Here is a 21,469-nt window from a genome sequence, read left to right as displayed (position 1 = left end):
TAACGAGGTAATCGTCAAGCAGGGCACCACTGTATTAATGTTTGCTCCAAAAAACACATTAGGGCTTATTTTCAGGAGACTTTTTTATTTTTATTTTTTCATGTACAACAATCTACATTTATTCAAATACAGTCATACCATCTTCTTCTGGTTGCTGCACAATGGTGGAGTGCGGGGTTTCACTTAACCAGGGCTTATTTTTAGAGTAGGGCTGATATTACGAGCATCCTGAAAAGTCATACTAGGGCTTTTTTCAGGTCTTATTTTCAGGGAAACGGGGTAGGTGTTGATATGCTTTAGCAAATGTATAATGCACTGGGTAATAAACAATGTGGGGCAAAACAAATATTCATTAAATAAATAGAGATTTAAATACCCTATTTATATAAATAAGAGGAGATTTAAATATGTATTCACGAAGGATTTATGTATTCACGAAGATAATATGTATTCGCCAAGAGACTATGTATTCACGAAGAATATGTATTCGCAAAGATTTAAATACTCTATCCATATGTAGACTAATGGTTGATACATCAGCCTAAACTAATAAAGGTTGCTCCAGGACCACCTGTGCCTCCAGTAACAATATAGTATCCAAGGGCAACTCCCACCTATGAAACTGATGCTTAAAGGGGTTACACAACACCTTCCGAACATCACTTAGTTGAGCAGATGCACCATGCTAATAATATCTCCACATTATCTAGACTGAGTCTCAGTTTATTGATACTCATCTAGCCTACTATTATGCCCACACAGTCATTCAGAACAACTGTGGCCTCTCCTGCATTAGATGAAAAGAAGAAATGAAAAGATTTAAGCTTGAATTCCATAGACAAAGCTAGGAAAATATTTTCTTAATTAAGTGGATGGAGTAAAGCATCCGAAATGAATAATTACGATACAGGGAGCTTAGGAAACCATTAGAGATGTCATACAATGGTATCAGTAGGGTCACGTTATAAATCTGCCAGGGTAGAAAATAGATCATGATCTAGCTAGATTCTGAATGATTTCCTGTAATTCGACTAAGTTTTCTGACTCACTGAAATTATGAAGAAAACTTTAACCGAAAGTATGTTTTCTATATTAAAAGATCTGTGACTAGTTCAGTTGTGGTATAGAAAACAAATTCCTAGCCTCGGAATGTGCTCAGATGCACTCTAATTATGTCTTTCACATCTGGTTCTGGTAGGTGAATCTTAAAAGAGCTGTAATAATGATAACTGAATTTTAAATCCCCCCTCCCATCTACATAAATCTTATTTGAACCCTGAAGTAAGTTCTTACTGAATGAATTCTTGTTGTGCATTGGGAATGATGTCAGCAGCAGCAGCAAATCGTTACTGATTAAAAAGGCAAATTGTTCCTGTTTATAGATGGTTTCAGGGTGAACACAAAATCACACAAAAAAGCCTTTAATTGTCAGGAATTCGTTCCTGATAATGACATCTTCCGTGTTGTGCATGCAGAGATATGCAACAGGATTTTAGCCACTGAATATTTTGTATAGTAATTGCTTGTAATATATGGGCAACCAATTTGGGGAATGTTTTTGTTGCTCAGAATAATTGTATCATTTTCAGGATTAAATTTAGAAAGTACTGAAATTGAACTACTCTGGAACTGAATGATTATGATATGATCTAGATATTTGCTGCTAACATGCTTATTCATACTTTCTAGATATGGGTCACCTTCAGGGGGATTATAGAGAAGCCAGAGGATCACAGCTGACTACAGAGGCATCTCTTACTTCTCTTGCATGGGTGACAGTGCCTATTATGACAGCTCTTGTTCTTATAATAGCACTTCTACTTCTCAATCAGAAAAAGCAATGGATACCAGTATTGTGCTACAGAACACCAACCAAGGTAAATGACTAAACAGATGCAATATATGCATGATCTTGTAGTTTTCCTCTAGTTGCTTTGTTTAAACAGACAACATACAATTGCATAGTTTTTAATTTGCATATTGGCCAGGTTCCAGCTGAATTTTTATGCCTGTGTAGGTGCCGTGGTGTAACTCAAGAGTGATGAATTGCCACTAAGCAGTGAGTCCTAGTTGAATTCCTAGTTCTGTGCTAGAAATTCCCAAGTTACTCCGTTCTACTTACACAGACTTAAATATTCACTTGGATTCAGGCCATTATATTCTTAAACTGCCCAGAAAACAGTTATATTAGAAATACATTATATTTCTAATAAAAAAGAATACAACAGGAAAAAATTGATGAGACACATAAAAATATACAGTGGTGCCTTGCATAACGAGCGCACCATTTAACGACGAACCCGCATAGCGATCTATATTTTTTTAGATCGCTAATGCGATTGCATTGCGATGTTTTAATGGGCAAAACATCGCATTGCGATGATCGGTAAGCGTTTTGCTTACCGATCTTCGCATTGCAATGTTCCTAAAACAGCTGATCGGCGGTTCCAAAATGGCCGCTGGCTGCCCAAAATGGCCGCCACAACCATTTTCGCGTGGTTTCCTCGCTTACCGAGGGCGCAAAAATGGCGGCGCTATGGAGGAACTTCGCTGAACTGTGAGTTTGGGCCCTATAGGAACGCATTAAACGTTCCGTTTAGCAATGTTTCCACATAGCGACGATTAATCCAGAACGGATTAACGTCGGTATGCGGGGCACCACTGTATATAACTAAAAACAGGAACAAAGAATAGACATGCAATAGCTTATGACAGCAAATCAATGTTAGTGGCAGGAAAAAATGCAAAGATCTAAAAGCATAAGAACAGTATTAAATTGCCTTGAAAAATGAAGGATCTTTGCATGACACAAAAGTGACCATACAGTAGGTGCTATACATTCTGTATTTTACTGAAACTATGTCAGATATAGAAAAATATTTCTCTTGATTATAGCCACCCATATTTGATGGTTAAGGTCCTGGACACTTCTTTGTATGCAAATTTCTCTCACAAATATTAAACATCTTCCAAAAAAATTAAGCACACCTTTTAAAGTTGTTTGCATTCACTCGGAAAACAGAAAACTTGAAGTATCTAGCCTTCCAATTTTCATTGAGCCTATTGTCTGTGGCAGGTGAAATCTTAACACCATTGTATCACTGCTGAGATCCATTTCCTGGTCTGCAGCCTCTTTCCCCCATTAGAAACTAAAATTGTATGCAACAATTCAAGATCAGTGTTCTTCACCTTTTTCACTTCTTTCCACTTTCTTCCTTCTAACATCAAGTGATGAAAACAATATACTCGCAAATGCTTGTGCATTTTTATTGTACCTTTTTAGTTGGCCTGTAAAGATGTCTGTTCAGTATAGAATTTGTAATGTGTTTTATGCCAGCACAGTTATCACTGCTTTCGTTTATTGACTTACCTTTTTTTACTTGATGAGATGTGTGCTGTAGCTTCTGATTCCAGTCATTATGATAGGGAATAGCTAAAGAAGTTCACATTGAACTGAGGTGTTGCTCATCATATTAAAATCTGCACTCTTTTAAATCATAAGCACACTGAAAACCGTCTTATACCAGGACATACTGCATGCTTTTCTTGCTCTGATTTGCAGGAGCTCCCTGGAATCTCAAACAAACATCTTTCATACCATGAAGTTTCTGTATGCATTTGCTGATCCACTGAATAACCTGATGCTTGTAAGATCAATACAGCCAAACAAAAATACTGTTTCACACTGTGATTATAAATTATGCAAACTATATCAGGGGCTTGTGTCACATTTTAAATGTAGTAGGCATATTAATCACAGATACGTTGCTTGATGGTGATTAACCATGACAATAAAATAGAACATTTAGTGCCTTTTTGTGTTTAGGTAGGCAAATCTCTTCGTGACCTCATGGACCAGAGCATGCCAGGCCCTCCTATCTTCCAATACTCCCCAGAGTTTGGTCAAATTCATGTTGGTACCTTCAATGACACTGTCCAATCATCTCATCCTCTATTGTCCCCTTCTCCTCTTCCCTTCACTCTTTCCCAACTTCAGGGTCTTTTCCAGGGAGTCTTCTCTTTTCATGAGATGGCCAAAGTATTGGAGCCTCAGCTTCATGATCTGTCCTTCCAGTGAGCACTCAGGGTTGATTTCCTTCAGAATTGATAGGTTTGTTCTCCTTGCAGTCCAGGGGACCCTCAAGAGTCTCCTCCAGCACCATGATTCAAAAGCATTGATTCTTTGGCAGTCAGTCTTCTTTATGGTCCAGGTCTCACTTCCATACATCACTACTGAAAAAAACCATAGCTTTGACTATGCGGACCTTTGTCGGCAAGGTGATGTCTCTGCTTTTTAAGATGCTGTCTAAGTTTGTCATTGCTTTCCTCCCAAGAAGCAGGTGTCTTTTAATTTCGTGGCTGCTGTCACCATCTACAGTGATCATGGAGCCCAAAACAGTAAAATCTGTCACTGCCTCCATATCTTCCCCTTCTATTTCCCAGGAGATGATGGGGCCAGTGGCCATAATCTTATTTTTGTTGTTGTTGTTGTTGTTGAGCTTCAGACCATTTTTTTTGCTCTCTCCTCTTTCACCCTCATTAAGAGGTTCTTTCATTGCTCCTCACTTTCTGCCATCAGAATGGTATCATCTGTATATCTGAGGTTGTGGATATTTCTTCCAGCAATCTTAATTTTGGTTTGGGATTCCTCCAGTCCGGCCATTGACATGATATATTCTGCATATAAGTTAAATAAGCAGGGGGACAATATACAGCCTTGTCGTGCTCCTTTCCCAATTTTGAACCAATCAGTTGTTCCATATCCCATTCTGCCTTTTGCTTCCTGACCCACATATAGATTTCTCAGGAGATAGATAAGGTGGTTAGACACTCTCATTTGCCATAGTTTGCAGATGTTTTTCTGGAACTCTTTGACTTTCTCCATAATCCAGCACATGTTAGCAATGTGGTCTCTAGTTCCTCTGCCCCTTCAAAATCCAGCTTGTACTTCTGGGAGTTCTCAGTCCACATACTTCTGAAGACTGCCTTGGAGGATTTTGAGCATAACCTTGCTAGCGTGTGAAATGAGTGCAATTGTACGGTACTTGGAGCATTCTTTGTCACTGCCCTTCTTTGGGATTGGGATGTAGACTGATCTTTTCCAGTCCTCTGGCCACTGCTGAGTTTTCCAAACTTGCTGGCATATTGAGTGTAGCATCTTAACAGCCTCATCTTTTAAGATTTTAAATAGTTCAGCTGGAATGACATCACCTCCACTGGCCTTGCTGTTAGCCATGCTTTCTAAGGCACACTTGACTTCTCTCTCCAGGATGTCTGGCTCAAGGTCAGCAACCACACTATCTGGGTTGTCTGAGACATCCAGATCTTTCTGGTATAATTCCTCTGTGTATTCGTGCCACCTCTTCTTGATGTCTTCTGCTTCTGTTAGGTCCCTACCATTTTTGTCCTTTATCATGTCCATCTTTGCACAAAATGTTCCTTTAATATCTCCAATTTTCTTTAACAGATCTCTGGTTTTTCCCTTTCTATTATTTTCCTCTATTTCTTTGCACTGTTCATTTAAGAAGGCCCTCTTGTCTCTCCTTGCTATTCTTTGGAAGTCAGCATTCAATTTTCTGTAACATTCCCTATCTCCCTTGCCTTTTGTTTGCCTTCTCCTCTCTGCTATTTGGAAGGCCTAGTTGGACAGCCACTTTGCTTTCTTGCATTTCCTTTTCTTTGGGATGGTTTTTGTTGCTGCCTCCTAAACAGTGTTACGAACCTCCATCCATAGTTCTTCAGGCACTCTGGCCACCAAACTATTTCCTTAAATCTTTTCTTCACTTCTTCTGTGTATTCATAAGGGACTTGGTCTGGGAGCAATCCAAACAAAAAGCTATTACTTTTAAATAGATTCTTGAATTAGGAACATCTTTAACAGAGTGATAGTTGACAGTATGGGCTTCTATACCAAATTTGGAGAAGACTGACCAGGTCCTGTTTCTTTTTTCTTTTTTCTTTAATTTATTAAACAAATATTCAACCTAAACAACATAAACCTAACACCACAATAAAATACGATTATATAATACACTAGTGCTACCTTCACCCTCAGTGCTAGCATTAATAATATTTTTACAATTCATTCAATCCATTTTCTCTCCAAAAGTTCATTGTTTCTTCCCTCAGCATATAGCCCTTCCCTCTCTGAAATACATATTTGTCAGTTTTCTCAGCAGAAATAACGGTTTTAGCAAAGTATTTGACGGTTCAGGCAGTCCAGGAATAACTCACACATAGTCCAGCAGCATTTCCTTCAGCAAAGTGTATTTACAGCAAATATACAGCAGTCTGGCAGTATTACGAGTAGATGCGATCTTCAAGCAGGTCAAGATACAACTAACTGTACAATCATTCATATATACATATACAGAACCAATCAGGTTACACATTATCTCATCCCTGGGTTGCATCATCCCTGGATTACATCATCACTGCTGAGTCATCCTGACTCAGTTTCAGCACACCTGATCATTATGGCTTCTCATTAATACACTCCATTCTGCTCAGGCCTGCAATTTTCCTTGACACCCCTCCAAATTTAAGGTCTGACCAGAATGTATTCCCAGCTTTTCTGTTATTTTTGTGTGTTTCTGTACATTCAGGGGTTTTGTAAGAGTATCTATGTTTCTCTCTGACTCACAATATTGTAACTCAATTAATTTCTCCTTTATTGATTCTCTGACATTATGATATTTAATATCTACGTGCTTACTTCTGCTTCGCATTTTTTCAGTTGTCGCCATCTGGATAGAGGTTGTATTGTCTTCAAATACCATAATTGCTTGGTTTACTTCAATTCTCAAATCTTTGACTTCAAATCTTCCCTTTTTCTTCTCTCCTAGTGTTTGTCCCATCTTGTCTAATGTTTTTCCCCTTATTTAAAATTGTTTTAATTATATTGTTATATGCCTGTTGTAAGCCGCCTAGAGTGGTCCTGAGGGACTAGATAGGCGGTAAATAAATAAATAAATAAATAAATAAATAAATAAATAAATAAATAAATAAATAAATAAATAAATAAATGTTTATGCCATATAATCTCTGAGCACAGCTCAGACAAAGCTGCAAATTCGTCTTCACTCGTTGATGTAGCGATGGAATTTTGCTTTCTTGATTTCCATCCTACTAAGACATCAGCAAACAATATTGCAAATTCTGATATTGACTTTCTATCTGTTATGTCACCTGCCCAATGACTATCCACAAATGCTTTTAACTTTAACTCATTTGAGGGTTTTATAACTAGACATTTGTCAAGTGTTCCTTTTAGGTATCTAAACACTCTTTTTACCCCTTGCCAATGATTTTGTTTGGGTTTTGATACGTGCCTACTCAGAATATTTACTACTGCAGCAGTATACAATCATACATATATACATATACAGAACCAATCAGGTTACACATTACCTCATCCCTAGGTTGCATCATCCCTGGATTAGATCATCTCTGCTGAGTCATCCTGACTCAGTTTCAGCACACCTGATCATTATGGCTTCTCATTAATACACTCCATTCTGCTCAGGCCTGCAATTTTCCTTGACAATATTCCGGAAATACACTCCATGTTTTCTTAAAATCATTATTCTTTGATAGGCCTGTTCTTATTTTCATATCACATGTCAATTAAGCATTAATTGCCATATCCCATAATTTTCTATACTATTCCTCTAAATTAATTTGGTTATCATTTTTCCAATATCTTGCAAATATTAACCTTGCTGCTGTAACCTTTATTACAATTAAATCCTTATTTTCTTTCAACAATTCATCTTTCTTAACCATATTCAATAAAGCCGTTGACAGGGACATTTGAATATTTAATACAGCTATTTCCCTTATTTCTTTAAAATTTGCTTACATTCTTTCTTACTTCACATAACCACCACATATCTCAATACGTCCCCTTCCCTTTTTTACACCTCCAACATATTGATGATAATTTTTTATTTATTCTATTCAGTTTTACCAGTATTAAATAATACCTCCATATTACCTTACAACAGTTTTCCTTTATCCTTACAGACATATTCTTCATAATTCTTTGATCCTACATTTTATCCCACTCTTCTCCTACTGCTTCTTTATCCAAATCATGTTGCCACTGTGCTTTTAATCCTTGTGTATCCTTTTCATATATTTGACTTACAGTTCTTTCTTTCTGTCTTTTCCTCTAATTTCAGTCTTTTTTCAATAATCTCTTCAAATTTTGCCATTTTTCTACTTTTCCCGTCCTTATTTTTACATTCCTTTGTCCACCTTTCTATTTGAATCTTGTTAAACAAAGAAATCCCCTCTCCTCCCAAAATTTCTTTTATATTTCCTTTATCTTTCATCTTCTCTATCCAATATTTTGTCCTATTTATCCCTTTATCTTTTAATATAGTCTTAAGAGGGTTTTTAAAAAAGATTTTATGGAAAATTCTTTAAATCAACAGCCTGGGATAGGGGAGAATTCAGTGGACTCAATACACCCCTAAACTTTTTCCAATTTTCTAACATATTTTTAAGGAAAGGGTTAGGAACATTTTTAACCTCTTCTCCAATCTTTTCTTTAAACAATATACTTTTAATTTTTTCTTCCTTACCTTGCATTTCTATTTCTGTCCAAATTAAATTTTTATTACTTTTAATAATATATGTAATATGGCTGAGTTGATTTGCTATTTAATACAATTTTAAATTGGGTAATCCATGATCTCCATTTTTTATGTTACACAGAATCATTTCTTATTAATCCTCACATGTTCATATCCATTACAGTAACAATTTATCATTGTCTGCCATTCTTTCAATTGTTTTTCTTTAATCTTTATAGGAAGCATCCAAAATATAGAAATAATTTTCATTTCACATAATGCTTCTCTACCAAACCAGGAAATCTTTAATTTCTGATAATCTTTTAGCCATACAGTTATCTATTTTTTCAATTTATCCAAATTTATTTTAATTATATCCTGTAAGTTCCAGGTAATATTAATCCTTAAATACTTAATAACATTTCCCATTTTCCCTTCAAATATTGTTTTCATTCTTCTTTTCTCCACATCCAAGTGGCTTAACAATGAACATTCTGACATTCCCCAATTTACTTTTAATCCATTATATCTTTGAATTCTTCCAAATGTGATTTAAGCTTCTCTGTTGGTTCTATTCGATTTTTAACTATTAATAATGTGTCATCAACAAATTTATCTTATTGTTTTCTTTATGTTCTATCCCTATAACCTGTTTATCATCTCTAATTATCTGTGCCAATAATTCTATTATCAATGTAAATAAAACTGGAGATAAGTGCCAACCTTGTTTTGTACCATGGCCTAGATGTATCATCTCAGTTATTCCATCATTAACTATTACTCTAGCTGTATTCTGTGAATATAATTGGTGAATTATCTGCCGAAAATTAGGTCCAAACCCTAATTATTTAATTAAAAGGTTTAACATATCCCATTCCACTGAATTAAATGCTTTAAATATATCTGACGATATTACTCCGGCTTTAGAATTAGTTTCTTTAGCTAAATGCATTAAATTAAGCACCCTTCTCATTAAATCTGAAATTGTCTACCTTGCATAAATCCATTTTGATCTTTTTTTATGTAGCTCCCCATAAAATCATTTAATCTCTTTGCCATTATTGCCATGAATATCTTAGCTTCTTCTTCGTGGCCTCTGTGAATGTACACAATTGGGTTTAACAATGCCTGTGCTGGCCTTCTCGGAATCTTCTAGAGCTTTTCTAAAAAACGTAACAAAATTTAGAGTTGCCCCTATCGCAATGCTCCACCAGACTCAGCCTTCAGTTCCATTTTACCGCCATTGTGCTTGGAACTTCTCGGTTAGAACTCTCTTCACACAACTCCTTTTGATTTAAAAACTGGGTTTGACACGGATTGTTCTTCGATTCTGAAATTCCTGTTGCCCCTTGATCACGGACTGATTCTGAATACTCTTAGGATTGTGGATTATTGTCCCACGCTTTGAACTGCCGCGTTTGTGGATTGCCACCGCTGCTTTTGTTGATTGCCACTGTGGTGTCCTAATTCCCTTCTTCAGGATCCTATTTTCTTCAGAAATCACCAATTCTCCAACTAATCTCCACTGTGAGTCTTCTTTTCTCCATTCCTTCCCTGCTTTATGTTCCCCTCATGACCATTTAGCAGGTGCAAGTCGTGCTCCCACAAGTTACCATTCTTGGACGGCCACGACCTCTGCCTTTTCTGTTTAGGTGACTCACACCAGCCTCAATTTTGCTGGCATTGTAAAAAATTTAGAAAACCTGCATTGAAAGCTTGCCAGCAATGCCTTAAGCTTTATCTTTGGGATAAGACCTTGTCTGCCTCCAAACCCTCAGATATGGAAACGGCCTCTAATCCCTCAGCTACATACCGTTCAGAAGCTAACATCCCTTCCCCGTCATCGTTGGCACCAGTCGACAAGTCATCAAAAAAATCATCCACTTCAACCAATAAAAAGGTGCTTACTTCAACATCTAAAGCCTTGTCGACCGGACTACCAAAGGAAGCCCTGAAACAGAAAAAAATCGGCGTCGCAAGATAAGAAGGAAAACGCTAAAGAACAAAGTGAGGCTATCCCACCTGTCACGGCTTTGTTGCCGTCTCTGATCCTCAAAGATTCTTCTCAGGATTGTGAGTGTCTTTCAGAGGCTGCTCCTTGCCTCCACACCAACGGGAAACATCACCCACCAGGCCCAACCATTCACAGAGCCCAGGTCACCTAGAAGAAGCAGTTCTCTCTAGCCCGACCTCTGCCCATCGTAGCCCTGTTTACACCGGGCGGGCATCACCTGTACCTCTTTCGCTGTCAACTTCATCGAGGTAGAACTTTCCACCCCGAAGGAAGACGGCAAAGAGAAAACATATCTCACCAGATCGACACTGCTCCTCCCATAAGGAGGTAGTCGTCCTACCTAAGTCATCTCGACATCGTAAAAAGTACAAGCGAGACGATTCTGTTTATGTCGAGGTCGACAAAAAGCGATGTCTGCATCAACGTCGACACAATGACTTTGACTCGTCTTCAACGTTGGGAGACTACAGTAGATGCAAGAAAATTCGTTACATCTGTGCTTCAACGTCAGCATCATCTTCTCCATCTCCACCTTGATGTCGTCACCGACACAATGTCAATATTGACGTCAGCTCCAACGGAAGTTCTAAAACTACTTCCAAACATACTACACCATTGAAGTTGGTGTCGAAAGGGGTCCAATCTACAGACCAGCATCAAATTCCCCAACAACCATCAACACAAACTAAGCACAAACCTAGGAAGAGCACTCACTTACCTTCTCCTTCAGAACAAGAAGAAATTTTCTCTTCTGTCTCTTCTGGTCAAGAGGAAGAGGTCTTCTCTCCAGCTCCCGCAGAAAGACCTGTTGAGGCAGAATCATTTGAGTTGGTGACCCACATCCATCCTCCACTTCAGAGGACTTCTCTTCTTTCATCCAAATGATCTCTAGAATGGCAAAGACTCTTAAAATGCAAACGGAGCAACCTCCCCCTCCCGCAGAGGACCTGATATTTGGTGACATTGACCAAGAAAGATCACAACCACTAAGCTTAGCCTTTATTCCAGCTATTATGAACCTCATCAAAGAATCATGGAACTAGCCATCTGCACCTCAACCAGTTGCTCGCAGAACTGAAAACTTATATTGCACACACGGTGATGACAAAACTTTCCTTGCCAAGCACCCAGTTCCTAACTCCATTATAGTTCAATATAATTCCTCCAGGACATCTGGACGACAACATGTAACACCTACAAAAAAGACATCTAGGAAGCTAGATGTCTTAGGGAGAAAGATTTACTCCTTTGCTACCTTCATGCTCCGTGTTGCGAACTATCAAGCGGCCCTGGGAGCGTATCAGAAATAGTTATGGTCCAAGATCCTTCCAGCTCTGGAGGCATCCCCAGAGGAAACATGCCAAGGCTTCTTGAACACATATGCCGAAGCCCTTACAGTGTCAAAACACCAACGCTTGGCTTCAAGACATTCTGCAGATGTCGCTTCCAAAACACTGACATCTGCTATTACATTGAGGCGCCACGCTTGGCTCCGTACTTCTGGCATCATAGAAGACATCAAAAAGCAGATTGAAGACCTGCCATTTGATGCCAAGGGTCTTTTCAATGAAAAGACTGATGATTCTCTAGAAAACCTCCATAAAATCAAAAAGACGGCCAAGTCCTACACCATTCATCAACACCCCAAATATCAAAGGAATCAGTAGCATAAGCAATATCCACAACAACAATATCAACATTCTTCCTCTCAACTTACCGGGCTTTCAAGAATACACAAGGTAGATCTTCTCAAGCTTCTTCTTCTACTCCATCTTACAGACCTCAGCAGTCATCTCAAAAATGCCAGTCCTACCAACCTCCTGCCAAGAAATCAGAACAGTACCTTTGACTTCCACACTCCATCTTCCATAAATTCTCCAGATACTCGTTAACTCCCTTCTATCGAAATTGGGCAAATATCACAAAAGATACTTGGGTACTAAGTATCATCCAATTCGGCTGCAGATTAAAATTCGTAGAACTTTCTCCTCTAGGACACATCTAGTTTACATCCTTCGATACAATCCTAGAAGAAGAGGTTCTCACTCTTCTACAAAAACAAGCTGTTCAACGGGTACCACACCGAGACATAGCCAATGGATTTTATTCCCAGTATTTTGCAGTACCAAAAAAGGATGGCAGGATAAAACCCATCCTAGGTTTGAGACTTAAACACCTACCTGCATCCACGACGTTTCCGGATGGTCACACTGGAATCCATTGTTTACCTATTAAGAAGGAAAGACTGGTTTATACTGATAGACCTGAAAGACGCATACTTTCATATATCAATACACCAACTTCACAGAAAGTTTCTTCGGTTCATCTTCCAGAACATGATTTATCAGTTCTGTGTCCTCCCATTCGGCCTGTCAACAGCTCCACACACTTTCACGAAGTGCATGGCTCCAGTAGCTGCGTTCCTACGTCTTCACGGCACAAAAGTCTTTCCTTACATTGACGATTGTTCTATGTACCCTATGAAATCTAGGTCTCACAGTAAACCTAAAGAAGTCAGCTTTGATACCATCTCGAGTCATCGACTACATAGGAGCGAGACTGAACTCCCTCGAAGCGCGAATATTTCTGCCACCAGACCGCATTCGGAAACTGATATGTCAGCACTCATATGTCTCAGCACACCATGCTCAGCACCTACTGGGCCTCATGGGCCTCAACAACGTCAGCACTATCACACGCGCATCTGAAGATGAGCTCCCTACAAGCATGGTTCTTACATCTATTCAACGCTCTTCGAGACAGTCCGAGGAAAAGATTGCTAGTTACCCTGAAACTAGCAAAGCAATTACAACGGTGGGCTTTCAGGCCACATCTACTAATCGGCCGCCCCTTCCGACCTCTACAGTTGTCTGTTCAAGTCACAACAGAGGCCAGTCCCATAGGATGGATGGCACACTGCGGGCATCACAAGATCCATGCCCAGTGGTCTCGTCAAGACAGACGTTTTCACATCAGTCACCTCAAATGATGGCAGTTATAAAGGCATTCAGAGCATTTTTCCCGCTGATACAGGGTAATGGTGTACAAATAATCACTGAGAACACCACAACCATGTTCTGTATCAACAAACAGGGAGGAACGAGATCCATGTCCCTCCTCTACCTATCTGTGCATCTGTGGGAATGGTGTTACCTTCACCATGTCTTCCCAATAGCTCTACACATACGAACAAGCGAAAACCAGATTGCAGACGAACTGAGTCGCTTGATGGGACAGTCCCATGAACAGGAGCTGAACGAGGACATCTTTCAAGTGCTTTGCAACCGGTGGGGTCGACCCTACATAGACATGTTTGCAACAAGCATCAACAAGACGTGCGAGAAGTATGCATCTTATGCAGGCAGAGGTGCACACTCCCTTGGGAATGCGTTCATGATTCCATGGGAAGCACATCTACTATATCTGTTTCCTCCAATCCCACTAATCCAAAGGACTCTGGTCAGAGCGAGGCAGCTACAAGTGCAGGCCATCTTCATCAACCCTGGTTTTCCACCCTCAGGGAAATGGCTGTAGATGCCCTCAGATTGCCAACGTTGTCACACCTTCTAACTCAGAACTCAGGCAATATCCTATATCTGGATCTACAGTCTCTGCACTTGACGGCTTGGAAGATTTGCCATCAATCCAGGAGGTCTTAGACAGAGCTAGAAAACCGTCTACTAACCTCCTCTACAAATATAAATGGAATAATTTCCTTAAATTCACTGAATCAAGACACTTACAGGTATCTCCTGTCTCACATATTTGCGTTACCTGTTTGATTCTGGGTTGGCTTTATCAACTCTCAAAGTTTATATTTCAGCCATCTTTTCTTGTCAACCTAGAGACTCTGAATCAGCACGTATTTTCTCTCATCCGACGTTTAAATAATTCTTGAAAGGACTTTCAAACATTCATCCCCCTATTAAACCTCCAGTACCCCAATGGTCTCTTACACTTGTCCTACGTGTACTTACTCGCCACCCTTTTGAGCCCATGGCCTCTTATGACATGCATTTACTGTCATTTAAAACTTTATTCCTGGTTGCTGTTACGTCTGCAAGAAGAGCAAGTGAGTTGGCAGCTCATAGATCAGATACTCCTTACCTGCAATTCTTCAAAGACAAGGTTATGTTATATCCAGATGTTTCCTCTCTGCATAAAGTTATTTCTGATTTTCACCTTAATCAATCTCTATCATTACCAACGTTATTTCCTCAACCCTCCTCGGATGTCGAACACATGCTCCATTCTCTGGATGTTTGAAGAGCCTTGGCCTATTTCACCTCTAGGACAAAATACTTCCGTACAGCTCCAAAGCTTTTCCTCTGTTTCCAAGGACCACACAGGGGTTTTCCTGCTTCATCGTCTACTATATCTAGATGACTTGTCTCCACGATTGCTCTGGCTTATGAACTGCAAGGCAAAACTGTCCCAGAAGGTCTGAAAGGACATTCCGTTAGAGCTGTGGCAACATCTACAGCTTTGCTCCATGGTGTGGACATTCCTGACATCTACAGAGCGGCCACTTGGTCTACTGCGTCCACCTTTGTGACGCACTACAGACTTGGCCTTCGGACCAAACAGGAGACAAGCTTTGGCAGGACAGTTTTGACATCTCTTCTGCAATGACGGCCCTCCTTCTGGTAAGTGAGCTTGCTAGTCATCCAGTTGTGTGCATTCACAGAGGCCACGAAGAAGAAAGACAGGTTACTTACCAGTAACCATGGTTCTTCAAGTAGACCTCTATTAATCTACACATCCCACCCAGCCTCCCCACTATCCGTCACTGATTATACACATATTAAGCTCAGGCTATTGTGGCAGATAAGTGGAACTGAAAGCTGAGGTGGGTGGAGCATGCGCGATAGGGGCAACTCTAAACTTTGTTACTTTTTAAGAAAAGCTCTAGAAGATTCCGAGAAGGCCAGCACAGGCGCTGTTAAACCCAATTGTGTGAATTCACATAGGTGCACTTGAAGAACCATGGTTACAGGTAAGTAACCTGTCTGTCTTGATTTATCAGTGATACGGATCTATATGCTTCCATATTTATTGGATTTTTATCTGGTTTCAATATTAAAACAATCAATGACTCTTTCCTAGGCTGTGGGATTTCTTCTCCCATTAATATCTTATTAAATAACACTTTTAACTTTGGTATGAGAATCTTTTTAAATGTTTTATAGTATTCTGGGCCTAATCCATCTGTTCTGGAGGCTTTCCTAGCTTTAGATTATTTATAATATTATCTATTTATTTATCTGTAATTAACTGTTCCATTTTATTTTTATCATCGTCTGACATTTTTTCTTTAAATTATTTTTATATAATTTTTAATTTTAATTATAGAAAGATTTTTACCAGTATATAACATTTTATAAAATATTTGAAATACCTCTGATATCTCCTTCATTTTATTACATCTTTTTCCATTCAGATCTTGAATTACTTCTATATTACCTTTATTCTTTTTGTAGAAGAGCCTTTAGCTAATAACTTGGTGTTCCTATTACTACATTCAAAAATTCTCTTTTTAAATAAATTAAATTTCTTTGCACCTTTTCCATATGGATCCCTTCCAGTTCCTTCCTCTTTGCCTGTAATTCTATTATAGCTTTCTTACTCCTAGTTCTTAGAACTATTTTTTCTAATTCCCTTATTTTATCTTCTAAATCCTGTATTCCTTTCCCCACTGTTTTTTAACTATATAAGACGGTTTACATGCATACCCTCTTGCACAGACTTCATAGTGTTCCAGATTATCTTAGGTTGCCCTCCTCCCTTCTTGTTTATTTCCCATGTCTCTTCTAAATTTTTGTGAAAAGTTTCAATCAGGTTTGGATACCGAAAGATATTTGTATCAATTTTTCACCCTGCCATCTCATTATAATCACATTTAACCATCAATTCCATGTTTACTCTGGCATGATCCAATATGTGAATGACTTCAATATCTGTGTAAATCTTTAGAGACAAATATATAATCTATTCTTGAATATGTATTATGCACCTGTGAGTAGAAGGAGAACTTTCTTTCTTCACTCTTTCTTCTCTCCAAACATCTTTCAAATTTGTTTTGTTAATTAGCTTATTTAATATTGTACATTTAATTCTCCCTTCCCCAATTATAAGATCATCCCAGGCAGGGCGGCTGAGAGTTCTGACGCTGAGAGAGGGCCCGAAAACAACCACTAGAAATTAGGCCTTCTTGGTGGTAGCTCCACAACTATGGCATTCTCTTCTGCCCGAAGTCTGCCTGGCCCCATCACTGGGCACGTTTAGGAAGCTGTTAAAAACTTGGCTATTTAAGCAGACCTTCCCTGAACAAGCAGCTGTATGATACAACAGTGTTTGCTAAAATAGCATCCATCACACCGCCATGCTTCTTGTCTTTTATATTTTATGCTTTTAATTCTAATTTATTGTATTGTACTTGTTTTACTGCATTTTATGATATTTGATTTATGCCCCAATTGTATTATTATTTTTATATGTACTGTATTATTTTGTTACTTTGTTGTTTTGTTTATCTGCTGTAAACCAGTGGCCCTGGCTGCCAGATGGGTGGCATATAAAGCAATCAATCAAACAAACAATTTGCACTTTTGATTTATCCTTCTTCATATCCATTAACATATTAAAATCTCCTGCTATTCACATAACTTTTCCTTAGTTTATTCAGCTTTCTTAATATATTTTCAAAAAGTTCTTCCTGCCTCTCATTGGGTGCATAAACATTCACAAGTGTAATGTCTTCTTTTATTTTACCTTTAACAGGTCCTATTTCTTTAAAAAAAAATCCTTCTACCTGCATGACCTCATTTTGATGTCAATTTTTCATGGCTCATAGTGAAATTTTGTGTTACAAATGCCTACTACTGCTTCCAGAAAATAAAATGATTCCTGCAACAAGCTTGCTTTTCTTAAGTTGATCCATCCTGTCATACAGGATACGGGACCTCAAAGAAGCCTGTTTCACACTGGAAAATATACATATACAGTGGTGCCCCACTTGACAACGATAATCCGTTCCGTTAAAATCTCTGTAAAGCGAAATCGTCGTCAAGCAAAAGTAAAAAACCTATTGGAATGCATTAAAACCCGGTTAATACGTTTCAATGGAGGAAATACCTCATCGTCCAGCGAAGATCCTCCATAGGGGAAGGCATCTTTGATTGCTGTCTTCCGGAAATAGGTCCGGAAAACAGCAGGAGGCCATTTTGAAACCCCGACGATCAGCTGTAAAGATCATTGTCAAATGAAAAATCGGTTCCCAAAGCAGGGAACTATTCAACGTAAAGCAAAAATCACCCATAGAAACATCGTAATATCATCGTAAAGCGATTTTGTCATCTACCGGGGTCGTCATCAAGTGGGGCACCACTGTACATAAATTCTGGCTACACAAGCTTATTGAAATATAATGTCATAATTGCCCAGGTTTATTACTAGTACTTTAGGAAACTATACAGACTCAGAAGGAAGTCCTCTTGAATTCAGTGGGACTTTATTTTCAGGTGTGTATGGTAAATAGCCAACACTCAGGATGATCTAAAAGATTTCCTCTTTTCCTTTCTACCATTCACAAGTAGTTACCAAAGTTGTGAATGTCACTTAACAACAAAACAATTATCCCAGGAGGGGTGTTTCAATGAATTTTCTAGCTGTTCATAGATTGTGTTTATATAAGGCAGCTTTATATATTGTGCCTTTTTTGTTTTCAAACAGCCGTCATGTCTAAACAATCAGCTGGTATATGTGGACTGCAAGAAAGGTACTATGGTTCAAGTGGACAGTTCTCAGAGGATGCTCAGAATTGCTGACCCTGATTCAAGATACAGTGGATTCTACAGCATGCAAAAACAGAACAACTTACAGGCAGATAATTTCTATCAGACAGTGTGAGACATTATATCTTCCCAAGAAGTTAAGAAGAAACAAAGACTGAATCTGCTATTAAAATGAAACTAGAATTGTGCACTTGCTTAGTGGATTGTATTGGGTTTGTGACTTCATGTACAGCTCTAACACTTACTGGAATGGGCTCTGACTCCTGCAGTATGCTGGAACAGGCATTCCCTATTCTCCTTGCAGTAACTGACCATGTGTTTCCTTGGAACCAAAGTTCTAAAACTTAAGCGGTTGTAACATAGTAGATGAGATCATTTAGGAAGGGGAAATTAAGTTGAGCTTGTGTGGTTGTAACAGGAAGCCTTTAAAAAGTGAAGCTGGTGAGCTTACCTTGGAGTCAAAAGTATTTAAGAATCCGCTTTTTCCTGACACTCCAGAATTGCATTTATGACAGTGAAGTATAAGCATACCCCCACCTGGATTTAAATAATAAAATCTAGGCTTATTTTCAGCTATACTACAGAAACACACTCCCAAAAGAGTACCTGTCACATCACAGGTGCAGTCTATCTACAACTATGTTTTTCTGCCTAAGCTGTAATAGCTAATATCATATATAGCAAGGAATATATTAAAGCAGAAAGACAAAAGAGCAAATTTACTGACAATGTGTACAATTATTCCTTGTGCTGCTTTTTGGTTTTCCTTTTGATGCTGATTGACCAGATTTTGGCAATTAGCAAATGGCTAGGCCCTCTATAATTCCTCATATGAGCACTGGATCTTTTAACAACAGTATTGGAAAAGGAGAGAAGGTAAGGAAAAGTTAAACACCATCTGATTTCAGAAGTTTGCGTGTGTGCGTGTGTGTGTGTTTGTTTTCTTTTATCATTATCAATTTCAGGTTGTTCAGCTTCCAATTTGTTATTGGAACACAAAAAAGAGATTTTGTTGAATGATCTTGCTCAGTTTTAAAAATCATGTTAAGGTTTTGTGTGTGTTTTTTTCCTGTTACTGATTATGCAGACTAGGAGCAACTTCATACTATGAAGCTGCTTAATTTTAATTGTATATTACTCAAGCACCTTTTTGGAAGCTCAAAAAGAAAGGAGGACATGCTTCTTTAAAACTTTAGCTTTATAGAAATATTTATGTAAATATAGTTATGCTTCAAACAAAGCATTTGTACGTCTCTGTGTATATGTGTATGTGTGTATGTATGTGTATATGTATATGTATAGATACATATACATGCATACACACTGTGTATATATGTATATATACAGTATATATATGGTATTTATATATACAGTATATATCGGTATAATTTTGTATTTTTCCCAGTTGAATGTATTTTTACCTGAGATTTTTTCCAGAACAAAACACAGGCATTCCATATTATTGCTTATCATTTGTGTTTAGGAAAGACAAAACGAGAGTATCTCATTCTACCTAGTTTTATTTGATTTGAAATTGTTTGTGTGTGTGTGTGTGTGCGCGCGTTTGTGTGCCTTTGTGTTTGCATATGTGTACAGTAGGTGCACAGTTTAGCAGTAAGCATTACTCTTGCTACTTGCTACATTTCAGGGTTCGTTTGTTTTTTCTTTTTTCTTTTCCTGTGTGGCCTTAAAAAGGCCGTTAATTCAATGCATTGGCTAGATAACACTGATGACATACAGGCAGCACTAACCATTTCATAGAATAATAGCATCAAAGCTTGGACAATTTGAAAACTGTTGTCTGCAACAACTACTGGAATATAGTATGCAACTATCTGGAGGTCTGTTGCAGCTTGACTCATAACTTTAAATTTTCATACAACATTAACTTTTCCAAACAGGCCTTGGCACTTTTATACTAACTGCCCACTTGTGTGTTGCCTTTTTCTTTTACAATTGCTTGTCATGAGACACGGATACCCAGTATGCTTAATGTGAAAAGAAAATGTATTTTTTGTAAAGGAACTCTCAAGTATTGTTGTAAATACTTGGCCAGAGGTTACTGAACTTTAAAACTGAAAAGTTAATTTATTATATGACCTAATTTATTAATCTGAAGATTAACAAATGTCTTGTTTTAGAATATCAAAAAGTGTTCTCACTGTTCACATCAAAGAGAAAAATAGCGTATCATAAAGGTGCAGCATTTTTTTCTGTTACGAATTCAGTTTCCAAAAAAAGTAGCCTCGCCCCCAACTATGAAACAAACATTAATATTCAGTTATTATCCAGATTCTGTCAAGATAAATCATTCATTCCTCCATAAGAGTGAGCAGTCTTTATCCAGAAACTGTAAATGCTTGCTTTTATTTTACAATCAAGGCCATATTCTGAGAAATATTAGCAGGATATAGGACATGGTGTAAAATGTTATTATTTTAATATTATTTTATTATTATTTTTAAGATATTATTTATCCTATGTGCTGTATCCATTACACTCTTTTACTTTGGTTCCTGTCGTGCTCTTGTAAGAGAAATGCAGATATAATTTTCTGAAAATTAAAATAGATGCATATGTGGCACTTGGAGTGCACTGCAATTTGGCAGATTGCTTGTTTACTTTTTAAAATGTAAGATGATTTCTTGTAATTTGGCTCTTGGCAGCACAATAAAAATTAATTTGAACTTTTTATACTTATCAAAGGAGTTTCTTCTATGAAATTTTGCTTAAAATTCTGGTATTATGTCCCTCCACCTGTGGAGTGGATGTCCCCTGGTTCTTCTTTGTGGCCTCTGTGAATGCACACAAATGGGTTATTCTGCACCTGCGCTGAATGTCTCAGAAGTTTCTAGAGCTTAAAGACATGTGATTAGTGGGATGCTCCCCCGTGGAGCGCATGCTTTGCCCATCCTAGATCCCCTCAGTTCCTTTTTTCCGCCATGTCATTCAGACCTGTTTTGGAAGAATAGAGCATTCTGTCAGTTTGTGCGTTCAAATCAATCGCATTCCATTTTGATCATCTTTATTTCCAATCATACCTTCAATCAAAGTTCCCCTGTGAGTTCATTCTCGTTTTTTAT

At 38.1% G+C, this 21,469-nt stretch overlaps 1 protein-coding gene across 4 annotated transcripts in view; it reads left to right on the top strand.

Annotated features, from left to right (window-relative positions):
• Positions 1-21,078, top strand: part of CRIM1 (cysteine rich transmembrane BMP regulator 1) — a 196,666-nt gene extending 175,588 nt beyond the window's left edge. For all 4 annotated transcript variants that reach the window (XM_072992639.2, XM_072992646.2, XM_072992651.2 and 1 more), the window contains 2 exons: positions 1,690-1,877; positions 18,325-21,078. In XM_072992639.2, the coding sequence (XP_072848740.2) occupies positions 1,690-1,877; positions 18,325-18,501 (365 nt within the window). In that variant the 3' untranslated portion in view covers positions 18,502-21,078. The remainder of the gene's footprint in view (positions 1-1,689; positions 1,878-18,324) is intronic.
• The last annotated feature ends 391 nt before the right edge of the window (positions 21,079-21,469 follow it).

Source organism: Pogona vitticeps, chromosome 1 (assembly GCF_051106095.1).
Source record: "Pogona vitticeps strain Pit_001003342236 chromosome 1, PviZW2.1, whole genome shotgun sequence".
Taxonomy (NCBI): domain Eukaryota; kingdom Metazoa; phylum Chordata; class Lepidosauria; order Squamata; family Agamidae; genus Pogona; species Pogona vitticeps.
This window is presented reverse-complemented; position numbering and strand designations above follow the sequence as displayed.